Source organism: Asterias amurensis, chromosome 22 (genome assembly GCF_032118995.1).
Source record: "Asterias amurensis chromosome 22, ASM3211899v1".
Taxonomy (NCBI): domain Eukaryota; kingdom Metazoa; phylum Echinodermata; class Asteroidea; order Forcipulatida; family Asteriidae; genus Asterias; species Asterias amurensis.
In genome coordinates, this window is record NC_092669.1 from 485982 (window position 1) to 498613 (window position 12632).

At 35.6% G+C, this 12632-nt stretch overlaps 1 protein-coding gene across 2 annotated transcripts; it reads left to right on the forward strand.

Annotated features, from left to right (window-relative positions):
- Positions 1 to 396: 396 nt before the first annotated feature.
- On the forward strand, positions 397 to 5726 carry LOC139953864 (sialate:O-sulfotransferase 2-like). 2 transcript variants are annotated; one of them, XM_071953450.1, is made up of 6 exons: positions 397 to 885; positions 1858 to 2033; positions 2641 to 2818; positions 3265 to 3441; positions 3686 to 3883; positions 5105 to 5726. In XM_071953450.1, the coding sequence occupies exons 1-6, from the start codon at positions 654 to 656 to the stop codon at positions 5488 to 5490; spliced, it is 1347 nt and encodes a 448-aa protein (XP_071809551.1). In that variant the 5' UTR covers positions 397 to 653; the 3' UTR covers positions 5491 to 5726. The 2 variants fall into 2 exon arrangements, with proteins under 2 accessions (XP_071809551.1, XP_071809552.1); XM_071953451.1 differs by having other exon boundaries at positions 1861 to 2033.
- Positions 5727 to 12632: the final 6906 nt, after the last annotated feature.

Sequence of the window (12632 nt, forward strand, 5' to 3'; positions counted from 1 at the left end):
CAAGATCATAATATTGTGGTATTTGTTTCTGCTGTTTTGTGAGTGAAGACCTTTCTTTTGAAACGTCCCAGCCAGAGTTTTTGCCAACCCATGGTTGGAATTGGAAAACTATGGAAAACCATAAATGCAAATCAAAATAAGATCGTTACCGTTTGTAAATATGTTACCAAATTATTAAAAAATTGTGTTGATTTTGTTGAAAAAACCCAACTAATTACGAGAGGTATTTTATTTATTCAAAATTTCCAGAAAATGTTGAGTTTGGTTAAAACATCTGTTTATACGATTGAGTGTTTTACTGACCAAGGCGGTTTGTTTGCCAAAGAAATGTGTATAGCAACCTCTCTATGAACGACCCTAGTAGTACCAGTACCATTGTGCTGTACACCGCTCCATTCAATGTATGTATGTTTAACGTCTCTTACGTAACTACTACACAAAAGCTCACCATTGTACAAGACAATATTCAAATGTAACATGCAAGTGTATTTAAGTGTAACATGCACAGCGCCACACTTTCCCTCTTCTGGCTGATCCGATGTATTGTTGAAGATGTCACGCTTCGGTACCCACTATAAAACATGCTAGAAGACTGGTAAAATTACAAAGAGATGTAAGCAGAATATTCTTTGGCTTACTATCATACGTACACCATGGCATCGTGTTGTACGTATAAAACATCATGGAAGTTTATACAATTGCCATTTAGACTATTAGTGTTATTGGTGTTAGTTGTACTGATAGTAGGAGGTTATTATATCGCGCAAATTAGTTGGAATAGAGCTGAGAAGGGTACGCAGGGTGGCGACGGACGACATGGTCATGTACCTGAGTATCCTCGGCGTCCAGCTATTCTTCCTTACGCTAAGGAGAAGTTTGTTCCTGGTAAGTCCCGATGCAACCATGGATACCTATTAATTGGTTTTATACTCACTTTTTATTTTGCAACTTTGTACAACTTTTCCAATTAATATTTCTTACATAAAAAATCTCTCAAAATGCTGTACATATTTTTTACATATTATTGTAATCATTAAGCTAAAACAGATAGGCAAAATACAGAAAGATTACATTGGACAATAAGAATGACAAAAATACAAACAATTAGATAAACCAATAAGAGACAATCAACAATATATCACACCACTAGAACAGGCAATAAATAAAAAATTAAAAGGATACAAAGATTCAAAGATAAGTTTTAAAAATACCAAAGTTGGATGATTGTCCTCAAATGAGCTCTGAATATCCTGAATATTGTCCCTTTTATTTAATTTATTCATTTTATTTTAATTCTTCGGACAATGCAATTAAAACAAGCACATGCCGTCCAGGGAGGGGCAACAGTAAAAAAGAGAAAGAAAAAAATGTAATTAAAAAGATTTGCTCTCCCAGATCTAGCTCATAAAAAGGTTAAAATATGCTAAATTACTATATTAAGACGCTCTAATTGTAGTGACAATTGAAACGGAAGATGGCAAGTAAATGCAATACACACACGATATATAGAAGAACCACAATTTTTCATTATTGGTGTATTCTTTGAAAACATGGCGACCAGAGGTCATAATTACACTTAAATATACACTGATTCAAAATTAGCAGAACAAAAAAACTACACTAGAAACGCGATCAGTATAATTACTTTAGGCCATATACCTTATAATGAGCATATTATGATTTGTACTAAATTACTTGTATTAATCTGTTATTAATTAATTTTATCAAAATACATGTATAAACATGATTACAAACCACTCATACAATTAAAATGACACTTTATTACTATATTTGTAAATTCGAATGCACACATCTGTAGATACCTCGTCTTTCATTGTCATAATCTCCATTCTGTAGCAGCACTTAATAAAACATGGATGACATGGACTACCTTTGACAGCCCAGGCATATACCGCGCATGCGTTCCAAGACCTAAAGATGTCTTAACAGTGCATGATATTGTGACGGCTGGATTGGTGAAAGAGTCGACAAACATGACTATTGGACTGTGCCTAAAAACATGCATCTCGCTTGTAAGTTGTAAACAAATATAATTCAAAAGTTTTTTCCATATGATTTATTTTAAAATGATAAAAGGCACTGGTCTATACTTGTGGACAAGTCGTTTATGGTCCCACGCGGTGAGATAGTAGAGTTGCAGCGGTGCTCTAGCTCCCCGCGCGAACTGCTGTTGCGCGACTACTGCGCGCTGCTCGACTTTACTCCATGGGGAGTAGAAGTCGGCAACCAGCAGTTCGCGCGAGAGCAGTAACAACTCGACTATCTCACCGCGTGGGCCATTAACGACTTGTCCACAAGTCTACACTGGGACCCATTCAGCTATTTTGTCACTGGTAATTTGGCTCATAAAGAACTTGGTAGTTTGGCTGCTGGTAAAGAAATTGGTAGTTTTTTTGTAGTTTGGCTGTTCACTTGCTAGTTAGTTTGGCTGTTAACTTGGTACTTCCGCTGGTAACTTTTTCCTTCCACATTTTCTTACGAAACCGAGTCCCTAAAGAATATACAGTATGGCCCCTCATTATGTTTCGTGTAGTATACAGTAGTAAAAGCTACAGGGAACCAAACATTGCCACGATTTAATCCTCAAAATGATTAACTATTGTTTTATCTATAATGCAGCGTCTCACATATGCCGCCCTCAGTCGGGGAAGTCAGTGTTTCTGTAGTGACGTCAAAGCCGAATCAGTTTTGTTGAACTACATGGAGAGCGCCCTCTGCGATAAACCATGCTCAGGTGACCCGAAGTACCACTGTGGAGGGATGGAGTTTATGTCTTTATACCGGACATCAGTTCCAGGTGGGTGACTGTGGTTTCTTGTTTTTTCCCTTCCCAAACTTCAGTTGAAGTCATATTATTATTTAAATTACCTCTTTCTGAAGTTATTATATTTGGTTTGCGGTAACACCATGTGTGTATCTACTTGCCAGGTTCTTATTTAGACAGTGACCGTCTTTATGTATTCTACTACCGCGGAGTCGGATTGTTCGGGAGACAAATCAGTTCTGAGAAGAACTGTCCTGCTTCTTAATAAACTACTACCTGTACACAGGTTGAAATATAGAAAATCGGCTGGGACTACTACATTAGCTTTATGGGATCATAATTAACTGCACTGCCTCGTATTCTTGAATTGGTCTCTGTCAACCAGCTCTCCATTTCTCGTTATGCCAACCACTATTTTAATAAATTAACAATAGTGTCCAGTGGCTTTAAAATAGTTTTGATTTGTTGATATTTTGTAGATCTTCGATGTTCAAAAGTGGAGCTGAAAGCTAAGAACAGTCTACCGTTTATCGCTTTGGCGAGCTACCCTCGATCTGGGAACACATGGACCCGTTTGCTCATAGAGAAAGGAACAGGAATACCGACTGGAAGTGTCTACTGGGAGTACGAGAGTAAACTCCGAATCGCCAAGAATCGTACATTCTTTTGTTCTCTCTTGTATTTTTTAAGATTCAAGATTCAAGATTTTTCTGATGATTACGTCACGTGAAATGGGTCAATACGTTCATTTGCCAGTCCTGTACGTCACGCATGAAATTCCGTTAATACATCATCGGTTTTGCATCAAGATGGCAGCCGAATAAAGTCAAATCATACGTTATTGAATCTAATCGTTTATAATACGTGACCAATCGTATATATTTGTGTTTACTCTTACAGTCTTCATTGGTGGGAACATTGACTACAAAACGAAGCAGACAATTTGCATCAAATCTCATCTGAGTGACACTAGCCATGTTGAAGAGTTTGAGGGCGCTGTTCTACTCCTGAGGAATCCATACAGCGCAATCGTTGCCAGACGTCTCATGAAAGGAAAAAAGACTCATGATGAAGTGATAAAACAGTTCCAGACTCCAGGTAACGCCCGAGAACTTTACTCAAACTTCTTCAGGAAACAAAACGTCACAATAAAAAGTATTTGTAAAACCAACTATACTATAAAGCCATGGTACACTTTCGGTAAACAGTATTATCCAAGGCCCACACTTCGTGTATCACAACTTCTATATAAAATAACAAACCTGTGAAAATTTAGGCTCAATCGGTCATCGGAGTCGGGAGAAAATAAAGGGAAAACTCACCCTTGTTTCCGCACGTTTCGCCGTGTCATGACATGTGTTTACTATAATCCGTAATTCTCGATATCGAGAATTGATATTGTTTTATTGTTTTCTCAACAAGTAAAGCATTTCATGGAATATTATTTCAAGAAAAGTCTTTCAGCATTACCTTCTGTAAACCCTGTAAGTTATTTGTAAATCTGTGAACTTTTATTTTTGTTCTGTTCCGAAAGTGTCCAATGGCTAATAAGAACTATATTATGTAAAGAAAAACAGCAAAATGGCAACAGGAAATTGTGTGAATCGCATTGGATTTGTCCATAGCAACAAAATGGCTCCCATTTCGTATTGAATTTATGTAAGTTTTTACAAAAATAAAAGTTTCTTTTTTAATAAGAATAAACGAGGATTTCCTGTCATTTAACTTCATGCGATATTGAACACGGCAAAGAATGGGAGGTAAATTAAGAGCAGACCATTTTCTATTAAGGACTCCAAGTAGCTTGGTTGTGTTGTCAAAATTAAAAACAATGTTCAGAGAATGAATTACCTACAGATAAATCTTATCTAAGATAGCTAACCTATAGTTTGAGTCGATTTTTATTCTTTACTTCATTAATCTAAAGAGCTGAACCAAGGGTGCGTACCACTTGCGCACACGTTGCCAATGATTGCGCATGTCGCCAACAATTTCGAAATGAACATGTTGTGCGCCACCACCGTTGGCTATCGTTAACAACCACATGCGAACGTACTTCTGGGTTGTTGGTAGGTGATTTTAAAATGGCGAATAAAGCCATGCAAAAGTTTCAAATTCCTACTTAGGCCGTGTCTGAATTGGTGGCTACGGCTGCGGCTACGACCGGTGCCAGGGGTGTTGCTAAGGGCGTCCTATACTTCACTGCATGATGACGCGGCGATTCAGCCGTAGCCGTAGCCGCCAATTCGGATCCGGCCTTACAACACAGTATGGTTCCCAGTCTCTGTCACTCATTTTTGTATGGTCTTGTTACACTAGAATGGACGAAATTTGCCAAGGAGCAGACTGCACAATGGAAGACAATGGCATTACAGTGGATCTCACACTCTAAGCGCATCCATGTGGCACATTACGAAGACCTACAGCAGCACACCAGCGAAGAACTCACAAAGATTGTGCAGTTCCTGAACGTCCCTGTGGATAAACAACGGGTGTTGTGCGCCGTACAAGAGAACCCGCCTCATAAAGCCACTGGTATTGTTATTGGTGACCATGGACGAAAGTCCCGCGAGTATCTGACTGAAGATCCATTCCCAATTGATGTCCGCAAACTGATAGATGATAGTATTAAAGATGTAAATTCAACTCTTATTAAATATAACTTGACATCTTTTCCAATGGACTATTCCGTGAAGATTTTCTAAAAGCCACTTTGCCAGCACACGCTGACTTCATTTTAAAATGTTCATTGTCTTAAAGGGACACACCGGCCGAATTGGGCTATTGGTCTACAAAATAGACTAAGATATGACTTCAACGGTCTTCCAGGAATGAAGAAGAACAGTCCTTAAAAAAAATCATCAAATTTAGCCGTTTTTGAGCATTTTAAGACAAAAACGCAGGTCGCGTGATTGTTCTAACCAAAAAGTGGTACAAACAATCACGTGACCTTCCGGGCTAGTTTTACTTTCAGCCGTCTAAAAGTAACTTACTTAACCAAATTTAAATCTTTTTTTTACAAAATTATTTACGAATAATTGACGAAAAAGATCATGTATTCAAATTATCGCTACAAAATGTAAATAATGGTGAAAAATCTAACGTAAGATTCAACGTAAGAGTCCGTGTAACGGAAGCTTGTTATATGGCCGCTTTGGTTTTTTAAAATCATTTTTCGCTAAATACGTGACATTTTGATGATTTTTTTTATAGCAACCATCTATAAAAACATTATTTATGATTCTACACCCCTAAATTGCGTAAACGGTGAGCCGGTGTGTCCCTTTAATTACATCGTCCTCACTGATGGTCTGCTCATATGCAATGATATCCCAAGCTGGACCATACCACACGTCCTGGAGGGTTGTCAATCAAACAGGGCATGTGGCTGGGATACAAGGGAATGGAATGTGAATGCATGGCAATTTTATCCTCAATGTGTCCCCTAGATTGAGGCAATGGTTGATGCTTGGTTTCGTATCAAGAGGAGGTTTTTGAACAGAGGAGGTATTTCTTTTTAGCCTGCAATATGTTCAAATGTGTTAATGGTTTAGCCCTAGACAAACTTTGAAATAACACTGAGATGTACTTTGATATGGCATGGGTTCATTAATAGAAATGCTGATTCTCACCCTCGGGCCTAACGTGGAATGTTTCAAGCAATCTTTTAATTATTCTTGTGCTCATAAGTGCTGTGGAATAAGTTACTTACACTCAAAAAAGTGAAACTCTGGTTCAGTAAATTAAACTCGAATTATTTAACTTGATAATACTTAGTACCGTTTTTTTGTTGTTTTTACTTGCTCATTCTAAGTGATTGAAACTTAAGTCTTGAAAAGTCAGATTTACTTTAATTATGTAAGTTGTTTATCCATAAATAATAGGTCAAATCAACAAGAGTTACGATCAAGTAGTTACTACTAACACTTATTGGTTAGTGATACTTAAAAATAAAACTTTGCCACTTTTACTGCGGTTATTGAGTAAGAAATACTCAATTACTTGTATTGATGCTGAAGAGCTTAACTTAACAGTATGCGAATTTTTCGTAGCACAAACATGAGTAGAACGAACAAACTAGGCTTATGACTATTTGGGGGGGGGGGGACCATGGCATAATCTAACTTTCCATGCTCTAAGCATTTCAAACCCAAACCAAACGAAATACTTTACAATAGTTTTCTCATCTGTCACTCACCAATTATATTTAATTGACAGATACAAAATGAATGAAGATAATTTATAGCATATAGCTTGGTCCCAATGTAAAGAAAACATATTGTATGTAATGAGTTTGAGGTTCACAATACTTGGACCAGCCGATTAACTCAACTTCATAGAACAAGTCGTATGAATGTGCGCCCATACCGGGCCATTTGGCCTGGTCCCCTGCCTATAGTGAATGGCTTCAAGTACTGCTTGTATGGGACCAACGTTTCCCACACCAACGGCATGGCACGCTCTCTCCGAACAACAACAGAGGAGCTCAAAGAGAGCAAGCCAGGGGAAGATTAGCTGTCCCCTGCATTGAAGACGTGATCAGTTACTTCGTTGAATGCCATTCATCATAGGTAAGAACATAATCCAAAAGGTGTTATTTTAGTTATTACACTATAGTAGTTGAGATATGCTCATTACTATTTTTTAAGTTAAACATTTCGTTGGAGTTGTAATGTTGAACCACGTTGTCCGTCTCCGTACACAACAACATGCTCAATATACTGACTGTGACATGCTAAAACTGACAATATGACTGAGTGATATAGGCCTCTTTGTATGACAGTTGCATTGGAGCATTTATTTAAATTAACTTGCCGTTTTCTAGTTTTGCTCGAGGGTTCGTGTTTTGCCCCCGAATAAATAAAGACAAAACAACACAAACACAAAGTGATAGTAACTCATTTTCAAGCTAGTTTTACTGAAGTGTGTGTGTGTTGCACCCCTAAAAGTTAAGTCCAAACTACAAAAACACAAAGTAATAGTTACTCATTTATAAACAAAGTTGGTTTTACCGAAGTTTATGTGCGTTGCACCCCTAAAAATTAAGTCCAAACTACAAAAACACAAAGTAATAGTTACTCATTTATAAACAAAGTTGGTTTTACCGAAGTTTATGTTTGTTGCACCCCAAAATATGAAGTCCAAACAACAAAAACATAAAGTAATAGTTACTCATTAATTAACAAAGTTGGTTTCACTGAAGGTTCTGTGTGTTACACATTAATAAATTGAGTCAAAAGAACAAAAACACAAAGTTATAGTTACTCATTTATAAACAAAGTTAGTTTTACTGAAGGGTTAGTGTTTTACACCAAAATGAATTAAGTCCAAACAACAAAAACACAAAGTAAGAGTTACTCATTCATAAAAAAAGTTGGGTTTACTGAAGGGTTTGTGTTTTACACCTAAATAAATTGAGTCCAAACAACAAAAACACAAAGTAATAGTTACTCATTTATAAACAAAGTTAGTTTTACTGAAAGGTTTTTGTTTTACACCAAAATAAACAACCAAAAACACAAAGTAATAGTTACTCATTCATAAACAAAGTTAGTTTGACTGAAGGTTATGTGTGTTGCACATAAATAAGTTAAGTCAAGCAACACAAACACAAAGTAATAGTTACTCATTTATAAACAAAGTTAGTTTTACTGAAGGGTTTTTGTTTTACACCAAAATAAACAACAAAAACACAAAGTAATAGTTACTCATTTATAAACAAATTTAGTTTGACTGAAGGTTATGTGTGTTACACATAAATAAATTAAGTCCAAGCAACACAAAACACAAAGTAATAGTTACTCATTTATAAACAAAGTTAGTTTTACTGAAGGTATGTGTTTTACACTAAAGTAAATTAAGTAAATTAAAGTAAATTAATCAAAACAAACACAAAGTAAAAGTATTCATTTATATATAAAGTTGGGATTACTGAAGGTTATGTAATTTGCACTCAAATTAGTTAGGTCCAAACAACAAAAACACACAGTAATAGTTACTTGTTTGTAATTAAGTAAGTTTTACTGAAGGGTATGTAGTTTGCACAGAAATAAATTAAGTCCAAACAACAAAATATTTAGTTATAGTTACTCATTTATAAACAAATTTAGTTAACTTTGGCTTTAGACTACTGTAATTTAACAAACAAAAGAAAAATTAATCTTAATGATTTAATTGTGTTGTTCTCGTTTCTTTTATGACAGATAGTCAAGATGGCAGATGCACTTGTTGTACCATCGTTCATAATGTTGAGAGTCATCATCACCGAAGGACACATCCAGAAGCTGATTCTACCCCCTGGGCTGGAAAGTGTGCAGGATTTGAAGAACCAAGTCAAGGAGAGGTTTGAACTCAAAGGGGAATTCAGTCTCCAATTCATTGATCCGGACTTTGATAATTTCATGAACTTATCATCACTCAAGGATATTAAAGACAGGGGAACTATCAAAGTCGTTCCACTTTCTATTCCTGATTCAGATTCAGACACAGACATTGACACTGTGTTTGATCCTTTGAGTAATTCATCTCTGCTGTCATCGTCCCCGTCGATGTCGGAAGCATCATCCATGTCTACTGCTGTAAGTACATGTAGTACAGATAGAGCACTTCAGTGGCCTACCGTCTTTCCAATCCCATTCTTCTCAATCGACACAGAGATGAAACTTTCAAACGGGGAAAAAACAGTTTGAGAAGGATGGAACTTTGACAAACCCCACAGGAATGAAATCTGATATTTTGGAAAAACTTGCTGAAGCCATGTTTAGCTACAAGGCCTATCCATCAGATGATCAGTTCTGCTCTGTAGCACAAGCATTTGTCAAGAAGCACCCATACCTGAAAGAACCAGGTGCTGCCACTGGCTAACTTGGTTGGAAAATAAGCCTTAAACTCAAGATGGGTAACTATAGATCAAAATTGCGAAATCACGGATGCACAGAACTAACTGTAAAATCACTCTAAATCAGCCGAGAACATAGCAAAAAAACAAGAAAGGCAGAAGGCAGAAGTTAACTACCTCCCTGAATTTCCTGGTGATGAAACAGCTGCAAGCTCTGAAAAGGAACGGACTGCTCTTCTTGATTAATTGAAGAAAACACACAATGGAAAGTGATTATGGAAAAAATGGCAAAGACATTTTTCCCACCGCAGACAAGAAGTAGTTCTTCAAAAACCATATGTTGTTCTAAAGAATAGTGATTGAAACCAGCTGACCACTTGCCAATGTAATGCTATAATTAATCACGTACCTTTATACAAGTTTTACTGAACAATCCTTTTTTCTACTTATTACTTAAAGGGACATGTTGCCTTGGATTGGTCGAGTTGGTCCATGAAAAGTGTTTGAAACCAAGAAAAAGTGTATCAAACGGTTTCAAACACTTTTCAATGACCAACTCGATCGATCCAATGCAACGTTTCCCTTTAAAGTGATGTAACATTAAGGTTGAGCAAGCTGAATATCTATACCCAATGCTAGACTTTACAGTGACCTAAAGTTGATTTCTCTGCACTTTTTAAGGATTTTTTTAAAGGTCAACTAAATGGGTCCTTAGCTTAAAAATTATTGTTTGTAAATAATAACCTGCAGTAGGTCTCTTTGCTAGAGACACCTTATTGCAGTACATTATCTTTTATTATTCCACTAATTTTACTCGCTTAACAAAGACTAACAAAAATACATCTTTCGGGGGGGGGGGGGTGTTAACTTGAAATTTATTTTTTAAAAGAATAGTCCAAAAAAGTCTTATCTTATAAATGCATTCTAAACCTGCTTGATATAGCTTGTCAGCCAGATACTTTTTCTTCAAAAGTTCTTTCTGAAAAATCTGTACTTTAGTTATGTTCCACACCGTCAAGAGAATATTGTTTTGAAGCGTATGACCACTTGCCAAAAAAATACTGTATTTAATAACTTCCGTGTCAGATAATTGAGACGTTAACAAATGAAAGTTGTATCATAAACACAACTAAAAATTGATACAACAAAGCAAGGTGTTTTTTATGTGATTATGCTATGAAGTTAAAGGGTCTGGGTACTTTTTGTATGATACAAAACACAATGTCCACAGATTTACATTAAACTTATACAGTTTGAAAATAATGATAGTAGAAAGCTTCCCTTACAATGTTACTTGCTGAGGAATGAGTAAACCATTTTTTTCCCTCAAAAACTACAGCACCTCAGCAAGTAATATAAGCTTTCTACTGTCAATATCTTCAAACGATGTAAGTTTAATAGGAATCTGTGGAAATTGTATTATGTGTTACAAAAAGTACCCAAATCCTTCAAGAGTGTTCAAACGAGTTTGCTGATGTTATTGTTAAAAATTATTGATGTTGTTGTTGTTCATATTATGTTTACATAAAATAAATACGTTCATGGTAGATAATTGCACAAACCGCAAGTCAAACCTTACTGAATTTGGAGTGTCAATAATTTTAGTAACACACAGAAATCACTTTCATGATTTTGTTTGAGTGTTATTTACAAATATCAGTATGTAATTTACCCCCTAATCGGTTAATTTCCTCAACTCAGTTAATTTCCGTCAACTCTATGACTTAAATTGTTTACACATTGATTTGTGTTAATTCTTGCATCATAATATTACACACCAGTATAAAATCACACTGCGAATTGAGTTTAAAACATTTAAGTACTATTATTGTAGCTGTAATTCAGTTTAATTTCATGTGCAATCTGAATAAATACCTTGTGGAATCTACCTCAATCAATTAAACTTGCCCGGATCATTTTATTTTTGTGATTGTTAAATGTGAGTAGCACAAACTTAAATTATTTGCGCCTATTTACCTTGCAAAATCAAGTTACATACAAGAATATAATTTTGTTAGGTTAATAACTAAATTCAAATAAATCAAACAAACCCATACTGAGTAAAATTGAATTGATTTAATCAATTGGTTTTTAGTTAATTTTACTTCAAATGAAAAGTAGCGCTCACTTCGAATGGTAAGTTAATTCAACTTGCCATAGGAAGTAATATTAGTTGCATCACAATGAGTAAATTGGGCTGTGATATTTTAAGTTTAACAAACTTGGGGAATACAAGTACAAAGAACTTATATTCTTGTCCCGTTCAATTTACTCAATTATATCGAGTCAACAAACTTGCCTTAATACAATTAAGTAATTCGAAGAAAACGCGTTTTGAGTTTATTTTACTTACAATTAAACGTAGCGCCTACTTCTAGCCTCAATTTATTTCAACTTGCCTTAGAATTGAGTAATAGTAAATGAATCGTAATATGTCATCCCAACTCATTTCAATTAGTAAAGCTAACTTGAAAAAGCGAGGAACACATAATTTTTAAGTTAACTGGACTTTGACATTTTAAGTTTAAATAACTTGAGGAATAAAAGTACCAAGAACTTAAATTCTTATCCCGTTCAATCTACTCAATAAAATTGAGGCAACAAACTTGCCTTAATAAAATTAAGTAAGTTGAACAAAACATTTTTTTTGAGTGTACCGAGGCCCAAAATGTATCGTCTATTGGTGCTTTTAAAAATATGTATAAACAAATCAATTTTTATATATATTCTAATCCTCATGTGCTTCTGGTTTGTATAATGTTACATTTTTTGACAACTTTTTAAGTGGTGTTTTCCTTTTGTTTGTTATAACACAGAACCATAATGTAATACAGAATTTTGTATCCTGTATAAAGATTTTTTAATAAATAAATAAATCAATCAATCAATCCTCGGTGAGAATTTAGTCAAGATCAGGGCCCATCATGGCTCTGCTTACCGTAAGCCCAGAATCGGCGCTTACCGAAGCAGGGAGTTCTGTGCTTACGGCAAGCGTATTTCCCGGGTTAG